The sequence below is a fragment of the Lynx rufus genome, unplaced genomic scaffold, assembly GCF_022079265.1.
Source record: "Lynx rufus isolate CCGP_SWC_20201006 ecotype Redwood Valley unplaced genomic scaffold, mLynRuf1.p SCAF_15, whole genome shotgun sequence".
Lineage (NCBI taxonomy): Eukaryota > Metazoa > Chordata > Mammalia > Carnivora > Felidae > Lynx > Lynx rufus.
In genome coordinates, this window is record NW_025814829.1 from 26,540,026 (window position 1) to 26,560,162 (window position 20,137).

At 36.9% G+C, this 20,137-nt stretch overlaps 1 protein-coding gene across 2 annotated transcripts in view; it reads right to left on the bottom strand.

The window, feature by feature from the left end:
- The window catches only part of NEK7 (NIMA related kinase 7), a 160,302-nt gene that overhangs the window by 91,199 nt on the left and 48,966 nt on the right, over window positions 1-20,137 (bottom strand). For both annotated transcript variants that reach the window (XM_047076723.1, XM_047076722.1), the window contains exon 2: window positions 6,563-6,647. In XM_047076723.1, coding sequence (XP_046932679.1) covers window positions 6,563-6,619 — 57 coding nt within the window. In that variant the 5' untranslated portion in view covers window positions 6,620-6,647. The remainder of the gene's footprint in view (window positions 1-6,562; window positions 6,648-20,137) is intronic.

The window sequence follows — 20,137 nt, forward strand, 5'->3', positions numbered from 1 at the left end:
ATATCAAGAGTCATGGTGATTAGGATCCAACTGGCCAGGAAATGCACAAGGAGCTTTCTCCGTGAAAGCTAAAGAATCACTGGCTTGGAGTCAGACAACCCCAGGTCAGTTCATTAGTCTGAGCCTCAGTCCCTTACTTGTAGTGTGTGAAAAACAACGTTTTGTGTGTTATCTGTCAGAAATAAATGAAGCAGTGTATTCAAAAGACTTAGCACACAGCAGGTGCATTTTAAGAACTCACTAATCGGTAGATACCAACAGTAGCAGCCATACCAGCACCCCGGACAAAAGTGGGATGAAGGTGGTAAGACAGCAAGCTGGGTGGTCAGGTTTTCAATCATGTGAGAGGTAATGTCCTCATCACCTGCTCTCCTGAGAAAAAGATAAGAGCTATCAGAAAGGTGACAATCCTTTAGATGGGGAGCAGAAGCCTCAGTACAGCAGGCTTCACCCTTTCCTACCCCCAAGAAAAAGGAGTAGTGATCAGAAAGAGGTACTGTGGATGGAGAAGGCTGCTGTTGCTACCTCCTAATCATTATGGTATGGTTATTAGAGAACAAGTAGCCTCCACGTGAGAGGGTGACAGGGGAAGCAGTGTCCATGGGGGAAAGAGATAACACTCCAGTTAAAATAAGGAGGTGAAAAAAAAAGCATTCAGTAAGAAATGAGGGGTATAGGCGGTTACTTGTACAATGAAAGAGAAATTCTGTAGATATTTGTATATTTTAATATTCATATTCAAAAAGGTGGTGCTTAAAAAGAGAACTGATTGATTTGACACCAAGTTTATATTCTTTCAACAAACATTTACTTAATGTCGACTATGCACTCTGGGTACCATTCTGGAGACTAGGGATAAAGTTTATACTCTAAGAAAACAACAGGAACGAACAAAATAAAAAGCAGTAAGGTTATAAATTCTACGGAGAAAAATATGGCAGTGAAGGCATACTGGGTTGGCGTGAAATTTCAATTTTCATTGAATGATCAAAGAAGGTGATATTCAAATATGTACTTGAAGAAGATGAATGAACGAGCTGATGAGAAACTACTAGAAGGTTTTAAACGGACAGGATTTGACTACAATGTTATATTTTATATTTAAATTTTGTATACTTTTGTAATGGCTTCTGTGTTGAGAGTACAGTGAAAGGAGGCAAGGGCAGAAGCAGAGACCAACTGGGAAGCCATTCACAATAAGGTCTGTGAAAAATTAACTTTGACCAGAGTGGTGACATAGGGTAAGAAGTATTCCCATTCTAAATATATTTAAAGCTAGAGCTTATGGGATTAGATAGAAGACAAGGCATTGGAGGGAGTCAGGAATGTCCCTAAAAGCTTTAGCCTAGCAACTGAAAGGATGGACTTGCCACTAATTGTGACAGAGAAGACTGTAGATAGAACAGTTTTAGGAGGAATATTTGGAGTTCAGATTCAGACATGAATTCAGACATGCAAATTTGATGTCAAGTATGCAAGTGGATACAAGAGTTTGGAATTCAGGACGGAGGTCTGGGTTGAGATGTAAATCTGAGAGTCAACAGCATATAGATCATAGTTAGAGTCCTGATTTGTTAAGAGGTTCAGGAGGGGAGGAGAAATCAGCAAAGGAGACCACTAAGGCATGAGAAAAACAAAGTTCTTGGAAGCTAAGCAATGAACAGGCTTCAAAGAAGAAAGTATGGCCAACTACCAAATGCAGCTGGTAAGTGAGGAAGATGAGGCCGAAGAACCCACAGCTGGACCGAGCAACATGGGAAGTGCGATCCTGGCAAGGGCAGTGTAGGTGGCATGGTCAGGGAGAAAGCTTAATTGGAGTACACTTCAGAGAGTGAAAGGAGAGACAAAACTACAAATAAATCTTTCTAGGAATTTTGCAGTAAAAGGCAGCAGAGAAATAGGTCAACAGCTGGAGAGAGGGAGGACTTCAAATGCTGTTTTTTGAGTTTGTTTGGTTTGGTTTGTTGTTTGATGGAAAGAATAACAGCACCTTAGTATGTAATAGAAAGGACTCAGTAGAGGAAGCTGAAATAAGGAGGGGATGGAGATGGGATCTGGTGCTCATGGGAGCACTGGCCTTTGAGAACAGTGTGGCTCCTGCATCTGAAAAGGAAAAGGCAGATCACAGGAGTACAAATTCTGGGAGGAGGATATCCATGGTAGGGGTCTGTGAGCGTTCTCTTCTGATTGTTTCCGTTTTTTTTTGTTTTTTTTTTTTTAAGTGAAGTAGGAAGCAAGGGCATTAGCTGAGACTGAGGATGGAGGGAAAAGTGTTGGGGGCTGAGGAAGAAAAACTAGGAAGTAGTCACTGAGGAGACTGGGAAGCAAAGGCATTAAAAGGATATGGCTGCTGATATAGAATTAAGAGTTACTTGAGGTTCATGCTCATGAACTTAAACTATGTATAGCAAGAGTCTTCTTTCCTCAAAACAGCAGCTGCTCATTCTCCTGTACCTTTATTAGTAAAGTTATTCAATGAACTAAACTTGTTAAAAGAAGACCATTACATCTAAACTTGTATAAAGACTCCCCAAAATACAAGCTCTGCTCAATGCTATATGAAAAGTACCTTGGCAAAATCGATTTATCAAAAGAAGCAAGCTAAATGATGACCCTTATTTCATAAAGAAAGTAATTCTGTAAAAATAAGTTAAAGAGAAGAGAAGAGGGGCGCCTGGGTGGCTCAGTCAGTTAAGCATCCGACTCTTGAGCTCAGCTTAGGTTGTGATCTCACAGTTTATGAGTTCAGGACCCACGTGGGGCTCTGTGCAGGCTCTGTGCAGAGACTGCTTGGAATTCTCTCTCCCTCTCTCTCCACCCCTACTCTATTCACGCTCTCTCTCTCAAATAAATGAACTTAAAAAAATTATAAAAAGAGAGAGAAAGAGAGAGAAGGGAAGGTAATACAGTTATCATGTCCAAAAATCCTATCCACGCAATAGAGTTCACTGGGGGCTGCTTCACTCTGGCCCACAACACACCTGGGTTACTAGCCTGACATGCTACAAGGCAAACCTCACCTCTTCACACTCCTTTCACAGAGATGCGAAAGCACAAGTGGACTCTGGATTCGGCTGCAATGAAGCTTAAAGGAATGGTCAGTCTACCTTTCTGCTTGGATTGGAAAACAGCAAGGCAAGATTCTCATACCTTCCAAGCTAAATAAGGACAGTCTATTTTTCTACCTGCAGATGTGGGATACTTTCCCTCTTTCACAAGTAGCAAAAGCATTAACACTAGATATCTACAAATTTACAAATAATAATTATAATCTAAGCCCTGAAGATTATTACAATTAAAATTAATCTTCTTTCTGGGGTGCCTGAGTGGCTCAGTCAGTTAAGCATCCAACTTTTGGTTTCGGCTCGGGTCATGATCTCACAGTTCATGAGTTTGAGCCCCATATTGGGGGGCATGCTGACAGTGGGGAGCCTGCTTGCGATTCTCTCCCTCTCTGCCCCTCCTCCACTAGCGTGCATGTGCAAGTGCACTCTCTCTATATCTCAAAATAAATAAACTAAAAAAATTAATTCTCCTTCTAATCACTACCAGAAATCGTTAGTATTATACTGATTATAATTGTTTTGTATTTAAATTTATGATAAGAATGTGAATATACCATAGCCCTCTTCAAATAATGACGATAAATCAAAACACTCACAAAATGTTAGTTGTAAACTTCCATTGTTTAAAATTAGTCTCATAGTAGAAAATAAACATTTTACCATTTATCTGTCACCATCTTATACACAGTCTGTATTTTTTTTTAATTAAGCTAAATCCATTGTTCCACAAACAACAGTTCTAAAGCAATGAGAATATATAAATTAGAATCTAGTTAAAATATCCTTGCAGTATCTTCTAGGCTTTAGTGGAAGGAATCAAAGAAGGAAAGAAGGAAGGAAATGAAGGGAAGGGAAAAAATGAAAGCTGACAGAAAAATTTTTCTATAAGTTCAAGAGAATCATAGTAGTGCAAAAGCACATTTTAAACGATAATAAATCTCACAATCTAAAACTTCAACAACAACAACAAAAACTCCTATACTAAAAATGAGACCATATATTCATATTGTGGGGTTAGAGTATTCATCTCAGAACAAGGAAAGGAAAGATATGCCAGGAATATACATCACTCATCATTATAACAGGGCATAATTGGTATTTGACACTTAGAAAGCTGACTTCCCCAGATTTCTGTTTACGTCCAGACTGATATTAGCATTACAAAAGTGAAAGAAGTCACTTGGCTAACCATATGTTGCCATATCACCTCCCTTATTCAGGCCAATGGTGTGGAACAAAACAAAAGAAGGTCGTCAACCCCTAGCAGACACTGTCCTTTCCCAGCGCTTTAAAATAATGATACCAAGAGTGGGAACATTTTTCAAAGATTTAATAAGCAATAACACCTATAAGCTCTTGTCAGGTAATCTTTCTTTCATGATCTCACACCATCGGTCTGAAGGGGGGGAGGGGAGGAATCCTTCTCCCTTCCCCCACTTGCCACAGGCAGCTAGAACCTGGGATGACACTTGACTGTTTCCAACAGGGAGAGAGGTCCACCCTCACAGGAGCAGCAGCAGGAGGCATAAGCGAAAGGAACAGTGTGAAAAGAGATGCAGAACCACATATATAATCTTGAAATTTATGCTGCGTGGCAGCTTCGTGTCTCAGAGGAAAATAATTACTTTCATTTTTGCCTCCTACTGCCACTCCGACCTTTCCCGGTCGGTGAGTCAGTGGGAGGCAAAAATGAAAGTGCTTTTTTTTCTCCCCCCTTTGAAACTTAGGGCTGTTCCAAACTGTGGATTTCAGAATCGTAACAAGAACAGCCTAATTTTTAGAGGGGCTCCTTTTATCATCTCCACTAGAAACAACAAGACTATGAAATAATAGTGCTCGCCTATGTGTGTAAAATCGGCGCTAACGTGTGTATACCTGATAGTTAGAAGGTGCTAATTACAAGCTTGATAATTTATCACCATAACAGAAAATACAGACAGATTTTAAAAAACAACCATCTTGAAATTAAAGTACTGGACACTGTATATTAACTAGTTGGAATTTACATAAAAACTTAAAAATAAAGAAATAAAAATAGCGGCCTGACTCTAAGGTAAAGGGTCTCTTTTTTGAATACCGAGAATTCAGGTAAGTATAACAAAGAAAAGCAATGTAAACTTCTGTTAGGTAAAGGGCTGATTTAAACATCTTCATCTGAAGGAGTCCCTGACTGGCTTCAAAGACATCTTCTTATTGAGGCCCTGCTCCATATGAAGAAGTACAATACCACAGCATATCCAAAGTAAGTAAGGCGTAGTCCTCTTCCTCCAAGAGTGTAGCCGCAGAGAGATAAGAAAATGTCCACATAAAACAATACAACGGTGTCAGAAATACCAGAAGACATACAAAGAATGTATCATCAGGTTTTCAAGAGAAGATATTACAATCAGAAAAAGCTTCATGATAGAAATGGCATTTTAGATGGTACTTAAAAAACAGGCAGGATTTGAAAAATTGGCGAGAAAAATGAGGGTGCAAAGGGAACAAAATCACAGAGGCAGAAAAGGCAGTGCTGGCAAAATTTTCTGAACTGTGTTTCACAGAAACTGTGTTTCACAGACACCGATTCTGGGAGAAGTCAATAGATGCACTTAAAAATATATAATAAAAAAGTCCCATAGTTAAATAAGTGTGAAAAACACTTACACCCATGTCCTCCTCTGGGAAATTTAAAGTGCACAGCAGAATAAGAAAGGCTCTGAGGAAGGACTGTCATCAAGTAACTGTTTAACCCAAGTCCCACCAACCTATATGACTACAGAAATTTGAAAGAATATCCATCGATTCTTCCAACAATTTCAGAATCACTATCTAAGCAAAACTGAGATAAGATTAGCAGAGTAAATTTGAGACTAGACTCTAGAATCTAGAATGCCTCAAACACAAAACTGAGAAATGTAGCTTTTATGAATGACAGCAAAAGTGAGATTTGGGCCCCACAAAGAGGGGTGTATTCTTTCAAGCATATCATTACATATTGGGCTTAATGGCAAGCTTTGTATGAAACATTCTTTCACTTCATTTTATGTTATGAAAACACAAGCAACCACCTAAAAGGAGAAACGCACCACTAATCAGAGAACATGAGACAAGGAGCAATAATGGAAGGCAGCTGTGGATAATGCAGGATCAGCCACCAAAGCAAAGACAGGCACTACATATACGGGCACCCCCACTAGTTGGGCACAGCCTCACTTGTGTTCTTTTCTCTCTAAGCTTAAAAATATTAACTCACAAAGCCTACCGGTCCTTCAATTAAAGTTAAAATCTAAAGCTGGGTTTTTTGTTTGTTTGTTTTTTTACATGTTGGTGCATTAGAACTAAGTATTCTAAAACACTATTTAAAATATAAACAATTCTGACTAAACTTGTAAATTCATAATTAGCATTTTTGGGGCTGTTTTATATCCTAAAGGAACTGTAATTCTGTACACACACACACACACACACACACACACACACACACACACACACCATCCTTCATTAGAACAAATTACCTGTGGCTGGAACTGGGGAACAGGTGGCCCTTGCATTCCTTGTGATTGCTCATCCATTGTCTGAAGCAATAAGAACTTTAGAACTCTGCAAAAATATAAAGTTGAAATTTAAATAATGCAATCATTACCAACTCATTTTGCTTATCATATTCCTGATGCTTGCATTCAAATATTAGACTTACCTAACGTTTCAGAAAGTATCCAAGAACATACCCCATACTCTTATACCTGCCATTTGCCAAATTCAAGCTCTGTTTAGCTAACACAAGTGGTAGATTTACTGTCCCAACTGAGTCCATTTCTCCAAAGTAGTATTATGTGCTTAGAAAATTCTATATTGTGAGATGAAATTTTCTCTTCTCCATTATAGCATATAGGCCAAACAGACTTCCCCTTACCCTTGCCAATATGCAAAGATAATTACCATAATAAGCTTCCATAAATGTGGTAAATGTTATATTCTAAAATGCACCTCATCTTCATATTCTAAAATGTTAGTGTTTTTGCTCTGTATGTCCAACTACAATTCTTACTGTAATTTTAGGTTTAAACTTAAAAGGCTAGTCCTCATGAGGTTTTTACTCTTTTACGCATACTTTGCTTATAATTATTAAACATTCATCCATTAACTCCGTAAACATAAGACTAATTCTATGTCACCTACTGCACAAGGCTCAAGTATTGAACTACAAATGAGACACGGCTGTTGGCCCATCCAACAACACTGATTCTACACACTGTCAACTATTTCTAGGTTCCTTGTGTTATTTTATATGAAAATAAAACTTATAGGTTAAAAAACTAGGATCCATTTAAGTGGGATTAACAGAGAAACTAAAACACATCCTCACTTCATTATACTCTTTAAAAAACAATTAAAAAAATGACATGGGTCATTTGTATTGCAAATGTTTCATTCCATTCTATAATTTGTCTTTTCTAAAACCTTTTCAATGTCATCTTTTCCTTTATAATTAATACCTTTGTATACTATTTAAGAATTATTTCTCTACTCCAGGTTTTCATACATTAGCTTCTAATGTAAGCTTTATTGTTTTATCTTTCATGTTTAGATACATAATCGACCTGTAATTAAATTTTTATATCACATAAAGATAATATTTAGTTTTTTTCCATATGGATATCCAATTGATTCCAAATCATATACTGAAATGATTATCCTTCACCCCACCCCCCTTTACACTACAACTCTGTCATCCTTGCCATTTATCAAATGAAAGCATAGATACACACACACACACACACACACACACACACACACACACACACACTGCCAACTTACTGAACTCACTTATTAGTTCAAGTAGATTTTTGGTTATTCTTGCCTTATTGCAATGGCTAAAACCTCTAGTATGATGAACCTAAGTAAAGAGTAGACATCCTTTTCTTGTTCCTATCATGAGAAAAGTGTTGAGAAGGAAAAACTTGCCTTAACCATTCAAGGTTCTTCTAGCTTTTCTAAGAATCAAATTGAAATGAGACAGAATAACAGGAGAAAAAATTAGTAACATGTATACCTTCTATATACATAGGAGCAACTCAGGAAAACCAAGCAACTCCCTGAAATGGTCGAAGCCATCAACTTAAATACTGTCTTTAGGCAAAGACAAAAGATGTTGGGAGTCAGTTATGAGAGGTAACCAGGAAAAGCACAGTAGACAAGGTAAGATTGTTATACAGAATTAACTCATTACCTTCTCTATTAGTAAGTTTCTAGAAACTGGGTCAACCCTCCTTCCTGGTACAGCAAGAGAGACACCCTTACAAATGGAAATTTACATAAATAAATAAATAAATAAATAAATACACACACACACACACACACACACACACACACACACACAAATATCTATGCAAAGGAGTAACTTCTACTTGGTTTTTGGAGCTTCTCATGTATTTGCAGTATCTTAAAAATAACCAGCTTAAAATAATCAATAGGCCAAAGTGGCATATCTTAGAAAAATACGTTCCCTTGCAAAAACATTTCGCCATTAATGTGAGATGTATATTTTTCTTAGATGTCTTAATTTATCAGGTTGAGACAGTGTCCTTCTATTCTTACTTTGCCAGAAGATTTTATATAGGGATACCTGGGTGGCTCAGGAAGTTAAGTGTCTGACTCTTGGTTTCGGCTCAGGTCATGATCTCATGATTTTGTGAGTTCAAGCCCCACATCAAGCTCTGTGCTGATAGTGAAGAGCCTGCTTGGGATTCCCTCTCTCCCCCTCTTTCTGACTCTCCCCCACTCATGCTGTCTCTCTCTCTCTCAAAATAAATAAATAAACTTAAACATTTTATATAGATGTTAAATGCTTTCTATCTTTGATGGTATATATATATATTATATATATATATAATATATATATATATATATTGTTCATATATACATGCAAAGAAATATATATATATAGAAATAATAGTTCATTAAAATGTTGAAATATGGTGACTCATTTCTGAATGTTAAGCCAGTATTAACTTCTGGGATGAATCTCAGTCATGGTATATAATCATATTTATCTACTTTTGGATTGGTTTTTATTTAGTGTTGGATCCAAGAAGGGGAGGAGACTGAAGAAGAAAGAGAACCCTAGTAATGAATTAGAATATCTTTTACAGTGAAATCCAAATCATTAAAATCAGCATTTCACATAGTATCCCACAGATAGTTTCACAAAACACTCCATGACAAAAAGGGTTTCCAGGTCAAAGACCTCTGTGAAATACTACTCATTATATAAATCTCTCTTAGAGAGTCATAATAAATACTGACATACTAAAGGATCCAAACAGGCCTGTAGTTAATAAAAAACTTAAATTCATTTAAAACTTCATTCTGTTTAACTTAGTCAAAAAATGTTTTCTTTGTGTAACATTTTCTAATATCCCACACAGCTTGACTAATGCTAAGAACACACTTGAGAAGTTTGTACTAGATTATAATAAAATGGGTTTCCTCATACCTACTAATGAGTGACAATGTCTAAATAAATAAAATTACGAAGAAAAGAAGCTAAAGGAAAACGAAATTTAAAAAAAAAAACATAAAACTCAAAGAAATCATATAAGTGATTTAACCCAACAATCTGCATAACAGGAAAATCACTTCTACAATATCCCTTGACAGAGGTCAAAAAGCCTCTGCTTGGAAAATTAACATCTGTATGAAATTCTCATATTTCATGTAAGCTTAATAAGTACAATGAATAAAGAGCAACAAAATTTTCTTTGCATAAAATCTAACATAGTTCCATGTGTCACTAGATTCTTAATGCTATTAAGAATATTTATAGATTGGTTTCACACATTATCATATTTTTCAAAGGCCAAAAATACTTATATTTTATCTATTTCCACTAATCTCTTCATAAATAAAATAAAAATATATTTTAATATATAAAATATGTTAAAGGGATATCCACTCTCACCGCTGTTGTTTAACATAGTGTTGAAGTGCTAGCATCAGCAATCAGACAACAAAAGGAAATCAAAGGCATCAAAACTGGCAAAGATGAAGTCAAGCTCTCACTTTTTGCAGATGACATGATATTATACATGGAAAATCCGATAGACTCCACCGAAAAGTCTCCTAGAACTGATACATGAATTCAGCAAAGTAGCAGGATACAAAATCAATGTACAGAAATCAGTTGCATTCTTATACACTAATAAAGAAGCAACAGAAAGACAAATAAAGAAACTGATCCCATTCACAACTGCACCAAGAACCATAAAATACCTAGGAATAAATCTAACCAAAGATGTACAAGATCTGTATGCTGAAAATAATAGAAAGCTTATGAAGGAGATTGAAGAAGATATAAAGAAATGGAAAAACATTCTGTGCTCATGGATTAGAAGAATAAATATTCTTAAAATGTCAATACTACCCAAAGCTATCTACACATTCAATGCAATCCCAATCAAAATTGCACCAGCATTCTTCTCAAAACTAGAACAAGCAATCCTAAAATTCATATGGAACCACAAAAGGCCCCAAATAGCCAAAGTAATTTTGAAGAAGACGAAAGCAGGAGGCATCACAATCCCAGACTTTAGCCTCTACTACAAAGCTGTAATCATCAAGACAGCATGGTATTGGCACAAAAACAGACACATGGACCAATGGAATAGAATAGAAACCCCAGAACTAGACCCACAAACATATGGCCAACTCATCTTTGACAAAGCAGGAAAGAACATCCAATGGAAAAAAGACAGCCTCTTTAACAAATGGTGCTGGGAGAACTGGACAGCACCATGCAGAAGATTGAAACTAGACCACTTTCTTACACCATTCACAAAAACAAACTCAAAATGGATAAAGGACCTGAATGTGAGACAGGAAACCATCAAAACCCTAGAGAAAGCAGGAAAAGACCTTTCTGACCTCAGCCGCAGCAATTTCTTACTTGACACATCCCCAAAGGCAAGGGAATTAAAAGCAAAAATGAACTACTGGACCTCATGAAGATAAAAAGCTTCTGCACAGCAAAGGAAACAACCAACAAAACTAAAAGGCAACCAACGGAATGGGAAAAGATATTTGCAAATGACATATCAGACAAAGGGCTAGTATCCAAAATCTATAAAGAGCTCACCAAACTCCACACCCGAAAAACAAATAATCCAGTGAAGAAATGGGAAGAAAACATGAATAGACACTTCTTTAAAGAAGACATCAGGATGGCCAACAGGCACATGAAAAGATGCTCAACATCGCTCCTCATCAGGGAAATACAAATCAAAACCACACTCAGATATCACCTCACGCCAGTCAGAGTGGCCAAAATGAACAAATCAGGAGACTATAGATGCTGGAAAGAATGTGGAGAAACGGGAACCCTCTTGCACTGTTGGTGGGAATGCAAACTGGTGCAGCCACTCTGGAAAACAGTGTGGAGGTTCCTCAAAAAATTAAAAATAGACCTACCCTATGACCCAGCAGTAGCACTGCTAGGAATTTACCCAAGGGATACAGGAGTACTGATGCATAGGAGCACTTGTACCCTGATGTTTATAGCAGCACTCTCAACAATAGCCAAATTGTGGAAAGAGCCTAAATGTCCATCAACTGATGAATGGATAAAGAAATTGTGGTTTATATACACAATGGAGTACTACGTGGCAATGAGAAAGAATGAAATATGGCCCTTTGTAGCAACGTGGATGGAACTGGAGAGTGTGATGCTAAGTGAAATAAGCCATACAGAGAAAGACAGAAACCATATGTTTTCACTCTTTTGTGGATCCTGAGAAACTTAACAGAAACCATGGGGGAGGGAAGGAAAAAAAAAAAAGAGGTTAGAGTGGGAGAGAGCCAAAGCATAAGAGACTCTTATTAAAAACTGAGAACAAACTGAGGGTTGATGGGGAGTGGGAGGGAGGGGAGGGTAGGTGATGGGTATTGAAGAGGGCATCTTTTGGGATGAGCACTGGGTGTTGTATGGAAACCAATTTGACAATAAATTTCATATATTAAAAAATAAAATTAAAATAAAATAAAATTAAATTAAATTAAAATAAAATAAAATAAAATAAAATAAAATAAGTTAAATATATATTCAACCTTCTAGATTATAAATTCCATGTTGCAGGGACCTATATATTTGTCAGCCACAGTTGTATCCCCAGTGCTCAAGTCAATGCTCAGCACAAAACAGGTGCTGAATATTTAATTAATGAATGCATGTATGTCTGTCATAAAAACATCAAATAATTACTGTTACAGTTTAATAAATCTAAAGTCAATGATGAGAATAATCATTATCAAATTCAACAAATTTGGCCACCAATCTTCAATCAAAAAAAGCTGCCCAAAGAAGGTGCTATCTAAATTGGGTTTTAAATAATGAAGAGGAAAAGTTAACAAGGTTTAGATGACCAAGGAAGAGAGGAATTCTGGGAAAAGGAAAAAAAAGATATCGAAATACCCAAAAGCAGAACACAACATCTTACAAAGTAGCTTCAAAGTAAAGTTGACAGGTAGTAGGAGATAGGTGGTGGAGAGTTAGTAGCAGGTTACATTAACAACACAGGTGTCAGTTCATGAAAAAACTGTTAGGGTATTTATCCAGTTGGTATCAGAGAGCTAATGTTGAGTTTCAAGCGGCCAAGAGAAAGAATTTCACTATTTTTGAAAGACAGTCTTTCTTGCCATGTGACTGAGTAGAGGGGTTCCCAACCATAAGCAACACCAGTTAAGAAGCTACTGCAACAGTCAAGAAATGATAAGGCTGCTTGCCACATCCTCTTTCTTGACCTTGCCCAGCTTTCAACAAAATTGACTATCTCACTTTCGTAAAATGTTCTGTGATCCCATATTCTTCTGACTTTTCTCCTACACTACAGCTATTCTTTCTAAGTTCCTGTCTAACATTTATGTTGAAGTGCTCTAATATTTAAATCTTCTTTTGGAGGGGGAGGGGCACCTGTCAGTTGAGTCAGTTGAGAGTCCCCACTCTTGATTTTGGCTCAGGTCATGATCCCAGGGTTGTGGGACTGAGTCCTGTGTCGGGCTCCACAATGGGCACAGAGCCTGATTAATAAGACTCTCTCTCTCCCTCTGCTCCTCTCCCCTGTTCGATCTCTCTCTCAAAAATAATAATAATAATTCTTTTTTTAAAATCTACTGTCTCTGCTGAAGTCATCCTACCCAGTACCGTGACTTTGAATACCATCTCTATATGATTACTCTGAAATTTGTATCTCTACCATAGGTGTATGTTCTGAGCTCTGAGCTACAAACACCAATATCCAATCTCCCACGTTGAATAGAGAGGATTCCATCTCCCATCTCCCAAGATATGCTTCACAATCTACTCAGTTGGTCCAGCCCCCAAATTCTCAAGCTTCTGGGTCTCTAGACCTCTATATATGAGGATCCCAAAGACCTTTGGTTCACATTGGTCATGACTATCAATATTTCCCATTATCAAAATTAAAACTGAAAAATGCTTAAAACACATACTAATCCATTTACAAATAACAGCAATAACACTGTTACAGGTTTACATATAACATATTTTTATGAAAAATAGATACATTTTAAAAAACTAGAAGAGAGGTACCTAGGTGGCTCAGTCAGTTAAGCGTCCAACATCGGTTCAGGTTATGATCTCATAGTTTGTGGGTTCCAGCCCCGCATCAGGCTCTGTGCTGATAGCTCAGAGCCCGGAGCCTACTTTAGATTCTGCGTCTCCCACTTTCTCTCTCTCTCCCTCTTTCTCTCAAAAGTAAACATTAAAAAAAAATTTAATAATACATGAGTAAATAATTAGAAGAGAGGCACTGTCTTACATTTTGCATGTTTCTTTAATGTCTGCAGAGCAGCAGCTTCAATCTGTTCAAATATGTTGTTTTGGCAGAAGCATTTTTTTTTTTAATCTTTTTAATGTGTGTTCATTTTTTGAGAGACAGAGATGGAGACAGAGTGCAAGCAGAGAGAGAGGGAGACACAGAATCCCAAGCAGGCTCCAGGCTCCGAGCTGTCAGCACAGAGCCCGACGCGGGGCTCGAACTCACAGACCATGAGATCATGACCTGAACCGAAGTCTGGCGCTTAGCCGACTGAGCCACGCAGGCGCCCCATGGCAGAAGCATATTTTTAAAAATCTGGTCTTCCACAAATGTATAGTTGGAAAATAGAGGAACATTTTAATATCCAATGTGGATATCACTGTGGATATTCTCCTTTGATAATACACCAAACTTGACAGGTGGCAAATTCTTTTTTTTAAGTATTTTATTAATTTTATTTTGAAAGAGAGTGAGTGTGTATGGGGAGCCCAAGCAGGCTCCCCACTGTTAGTGCAGAGCCAGATGCAGGGCTCAAACCCACAAACCATGAGATCATGACCTGAGCTAAAATCAAAAGTGGGACGCTTAACCAGCTGAGCCACCCAGGCACCCCAACAGGTGGCAAATTCTTACAGGTTAACTGCAATGTGGACTCTCAAGTCAATATACTTCTATACTCTGTTAAAATCCAGTGGTCTCTCTTGCTCTTTGAAAAGACCTTTTACTCATGGTTGATTTTGTAATACCATGCATTGGTCATCTGGAAAATTTTACTTTACTGGGTTACTCAGATCATCGAAATGTTGACCATTTTCATTATACGAATCAAAAAAAAATTCATTCATTAATGACACAACTAATCTCCTTTAAATACCAGGAAGATGTCAAGGTCATAGTGATGAACATAACTTCCCCAAAATTCCAATTTTCAGTTTGAAAGTTTGATACTTATCATTAGTAACAAATAATGTCAGTTGTTTTCCTTTAAATGAATGGCACTTAATTTTCAAGAAAATGTCTGCAAAACACCCACGCCTGAATAACCAAAGTTTGTCTTTCAGTCATTCTTTCAAGCAAAACTGGTGTTCCATGAAAATAGCAGCTACTCAGCTTGCTCTTCTAATAACTGCACAAATGCTTTTCCTTGATACAACTTTGATTTACTGCAGTAGTACTTTAAGTATACATCCTGTTTCATCACACATATTAAAAGGCATGTATTCAGTGGTTGAGAAATAATAAAAAATAACACTCTAATAATAACACTCATCAATAACATTTAAAAATGAAAGTCACATTTCTTATTATAATTACAGAACATTCTTTCCATGTAAAGAATACAAAGACTAGTACAGTCTAGTCTGTGCCCTGATTCAAGCTAAGACATCAGGGGTTTTAAAGATAATGTCTTAGTATTACAAAAACTGCCCGATCTTGCAGACCACATAAGACAGCCTCTAGGACCCCACCCAACCTTTTGCCCCCGCCATCCCCAGAAGTCTATAGATCATACTTTCAGAAGAGGAGGTCTAATCAAAAACCTAAAATTCATTCTTTATTCTTTTTTTCCCCCTCACCTCCCTGTTCCTCATATCCAACACATCAGTAGGTGCCATTTGTTCTACTTCCAAAATACATCTCAGATTTGTCCATGGTACTCTATCACCACAAATAAGACCGTACAAGGTATCATTATATCTCCAACAGGGACTACTATGATAGCCTACTAATTGGTCCTCTTTTCCATCATTCTGTTCAACAGTGATATTTTGAAAACATAAATCAACAAAACACACCCGCTGCATGTAAGACTAAAATCCCAACTCCTTGCCAAATACTGCAAAACCCTGTAAATAATCTCCTGACTACCTCTTCTATACTTGCTCATCCCAACCTCTCACTGTCTACCTTCCAGCAATGCTGAACCCCCTTCTCTTCTTTAAACCCGCTAAGGCCTCCTTCCCAGCATCAGGGCCTTGTACTTGCTGTTCGCTAGGCCTAGAATCCCTGATCCGCTGGCTCAAAATCAGGCCTACCCTAACAGCCCTCTCCAGAGTAGTACCCTCCTCTCCATTATCTTTCACATCATCACTCTTGTTTCTACTGAGCAATTACAATAATCTGTAACTATCTTGTTCATTTTTTTTTTACTTGTTTATTATCTATCTCCTCTGCCATAACGCAAGTAAACACAAAGGCAGGAACTTATTTTATTTCCTGCTACATTCCCCAGCAAGTACCTGGCAAAAATATGGCACTTAATAAACATCTGCTGAATGAATGAAAAATGAATGTAAATGAGGAATACAGTATATATTTTAAAGCTGCTTATGTTTAGACTTTTAGGACTTATGACTGATCAGCTGTAGTTGATAATAGAAAAGGAAGTGAAAGATGACACCAAAAGTCATCTTTGTGGGGGACGGGAGGACATAGTGATAGCACCATCCAAACTAGACAACAGAGGACAAATCAAAATAGGGTGGGTGTTAGGATGGGCAAGACGCAGGATAAGGACAATACAGGAAAAACTAATAGTGAATTATTAGGAGAAAGACTATAAAGTTTGTAACAGCTAAATTTTGCCAAGTATAATCTTTGGGGAAGGGGAGTTCAATACACTGTCTTGTAATTCTCATACAGTTAGTTGTTTATTAGCTAAGGCTTTTCAATGTGTTTGAAAACAGTTCTTCTCTTAAGCATATTACATACAGGTCCCCCAAATCTTCCAAATACCACAAACATTTTTACAGATAGCCACAAACTCAGTGCACATTAAAGTCTTCCCCTATTCTTGTGTATAGTTACGTATCTTGCAGGAAATAAAACTACAAAATTAGGCACCTGAATTTGAGATGTAAAAGCTAACTCAATAACAAAACTACTTAGTTTCAAAAAATTGTATGTCAGTGGACTAAACTTCATAATTCATATGACCCTGGTAAGAAAACTATTAAGCAAAATATAACATACTTACATATTAAAAATAATAAAATAGCCTTCAGTGACACTATATCAGATATAGTGAGATTATATATATCTTAATCTCCTAAAATATAATTACAGCACCATTTCCTAAATAAAAATACCTTTCCTAGTTCCCATTTTAATATACATATAATATATAAATCCCTGAGATAATTATAAGCAAATTAAACATGCTAAGTGTATACTTTTTTCCTATAATCAAGCAAGTGACATTTACATATGAGACAACACAAAGAAAATTAAGTAGAAGTACCTAACATCATACATTTCTGTGTTATCATAAGTTTTTAAGAGCTACTAAGATACTATCAGATCTTTGAAGAGAACAATGAGCATTACAATCTCAACATTTATAATGAAAAACATTAAAGTAACCAAGCACTCAGTCTTGGCTTCTAAATGCCACTCTTCACTTGGAGGAGTCACCTTTTTGGAGAAATGGTTGATTCCAGTACCAAGGCTAGGAAAGTACAAGCCAAGTCTAAACATCATGTTGTGCCATAAAACACAGTAATATGTAACGAACAATGTGGATATGTCAAAAGGACATAGAAACTAGCTTGATGATTCCTACTGGCTACACGTGGAACAATTTGAGAATAACAGATGATAATGCACTAAATAAAATAAGAACTTGTGAGCCTATAAAGATATAAAGAGTGAAAAGGGGAAAGCTATTCCTTACAAGATAATGTTACCTCATAGAGAAAGAATGATGGAATTAAAAAATCACGCTTTACCAGTCATCAGGGAAACAACTGATCCAGGCAAGAGTCATCAATAGATACTATGCTAGAGGAACAAGTTATTTTCAGTGTCTAAAAGTATCTAACCCCCCCACACAATTACAAATAATAATAATAATAATAATAATAATAATAATAATAATAATTACAAAAGGACAGGATAATTTTATAGTAGAGAACCTTAGTTAAATGATCAAAGCTAAATCCAGTAATGGAACATAAAAAGATCATGTGCCTCTAAATATAATACACTTAGAAGAAACGTAATTTGTGTTATTTCTGCCAGAAATGCAAACTTTAAACTTAAACATAAGGAAATACCAAGTTAACCTAAATTAGGTACACCTATAAAGTAACTGGCCTCTACTCCCCAAAACTGTCAATGTCTTAAAAGGCAAAGAAGTACTGAAAAACTGGAGACTCAGAGGCCAAAGAGACACAAGGAGTGCAAGCAAGGTACAATCCAGGATTTTCAATTTCTATAAAGGAGACTATAGGGACAATCTGAAGGTCTGTATGTTAGTAACAATACTAAAGCAACATCAACGTCCTGACTTTTATAATTGTACAGTGGATATGTGAGCAAATGTCTTTGTTTTTAGAAAATGCACAATGAGGTACTTTGGGGTAAGAAGGGCATCAACTAATCTCAAATGTTTCATTTTTATATACATTTATACTGTTGTACATATACACAGTAAAACAAATGTGATAAAATCTTTAATTCTTTTAATGTTTATTTATATTTTGAGAAAGAGAGACAGAGCGTGAGTGGAGAGTGGCAAAGAAAGAGAGGGAGACACAGAATCCGAAGCAGGCTCCAGGCTCTGAGTTGTCAGCACAGAGCCTGATGCAGAGCTTGAACTCACAAACCATGAGATCACAAACTGAGCGGAGGTCAGACGCTTAACCACATAAGCCACCCAGATGCCCCTCAAGGCGATAAAATCTTAACACTGGGGAACTCAAGATGAAGATTTTTTTTTTAATGTTTATTTATTTTTGACAGAGGGGAGAGAGAGAGAGACAGAGCATGAGCGGGGGAGGGGCAGAGAGAGAGGGAGACACAGAATCCGAAGCAGGCTCCAGCCTCTGAGCTGTCAGCACAGAGCCCGACACGGGGCTGGAACTCACAGACTGTGGGATCATGACCTGAGCCGAAGTCGGATGCTCAACTGACTGAACCACCCAGGCGCCCCAAGATGAAGATTATATGGAAATTCTTTGTTCGTTTTTATAATTTTTCTGGAAATCTGAAATCTATCACAATTAAAAGTTTAAAAACTAAGTTTAAAGATACAACATAAAAAAGAACATTAGGAGTTAAGTTTGAGCCCCACATTGGGCTGTATGCTGATAGCTCAAAACCTGGAGACTGCTTTGGTTTCTGTGTCTCCCTCGCTCTCTGCCCCTCCCCCACTCACACTCTGTTTCTCTCTCTCAAAAATGAATAAACATTCAAAAAAAATTTTTAAGTACATTAAATTATCCTATATTCAGTGTCAATAAAGAAACAGATGCATACCCTTATCACAAAACTTTGCATGTCTTTTAATTAGAACTACTGTGTCCCTTTACAGTCAAATCCGACCACATTTCCTGTCAAAAATTGATCTGTACTCTATTGCTATAGTTTTTCCTTTTCTAGGACAGCATATAAATGGGAGCCAATACTGACTTTTGAGTATGGCTTCTTTCACGGAGCACGACATATCTGAGACCCGTCTAGGTTGCTCCATGCAGCCTGTTCGTTCTTACTGCTGAGTAGTACTCCACTGCATGGATGTACCACAGTTTATTTATCCACTTGCCAATTGAGATTCATCACCTGCATTGTTTCCAGTTCTGGACAATTACAAACACAGCCACTATCAACATTTGCATACAGGTTCACATTAGTTTCACATTAGTTTCCATTTCACCATTAGGTTCACATTAGTTTCCATTTCACCTGGGTAAATATCTAGGAATGCGATTGCTGGATACTACTAGATTTTAGTAAGTTAAGTGTGCATGCAAAATAGGTCTATTTGGTAGGCTAAGAAATAGAAAAATGAAAGTACCTCAGATCATCTTGCAACTCATGTACCTTCCTTGTGGTTTCAGTGACCTTCTCCTTACTCATTCTTTTATAGTTTACTATTCTAATAAGATTATCACAAAATACTGGATAGCATATTTGCCTACTGGATTCGTATTTTTGTCAAGTTATCAAGTGAAGAGCAAGGAAATAAGACAGAGGATTTCTAATAAAAATTAAAGTAAACCAAGAAATAAGTATTAAATCTTTCAATTTTGTGAAATAGACATTACTTCCCCTGACTATTCAATGAATTAGAATAGGTCTAAAATAAATAGCTAACTGTACGCTGAAAGAATAAAAATACCATATTTTCATTGAAAAATTAAGGCCATTATGAGAACAGTTTGTTTATGAATTCCTACTCCTATTTCTGTAAAATACATATGGTTAACTGGTCAGTATGAAATTGAAATATTGAAATTGAAAATGAAATATTGAAGT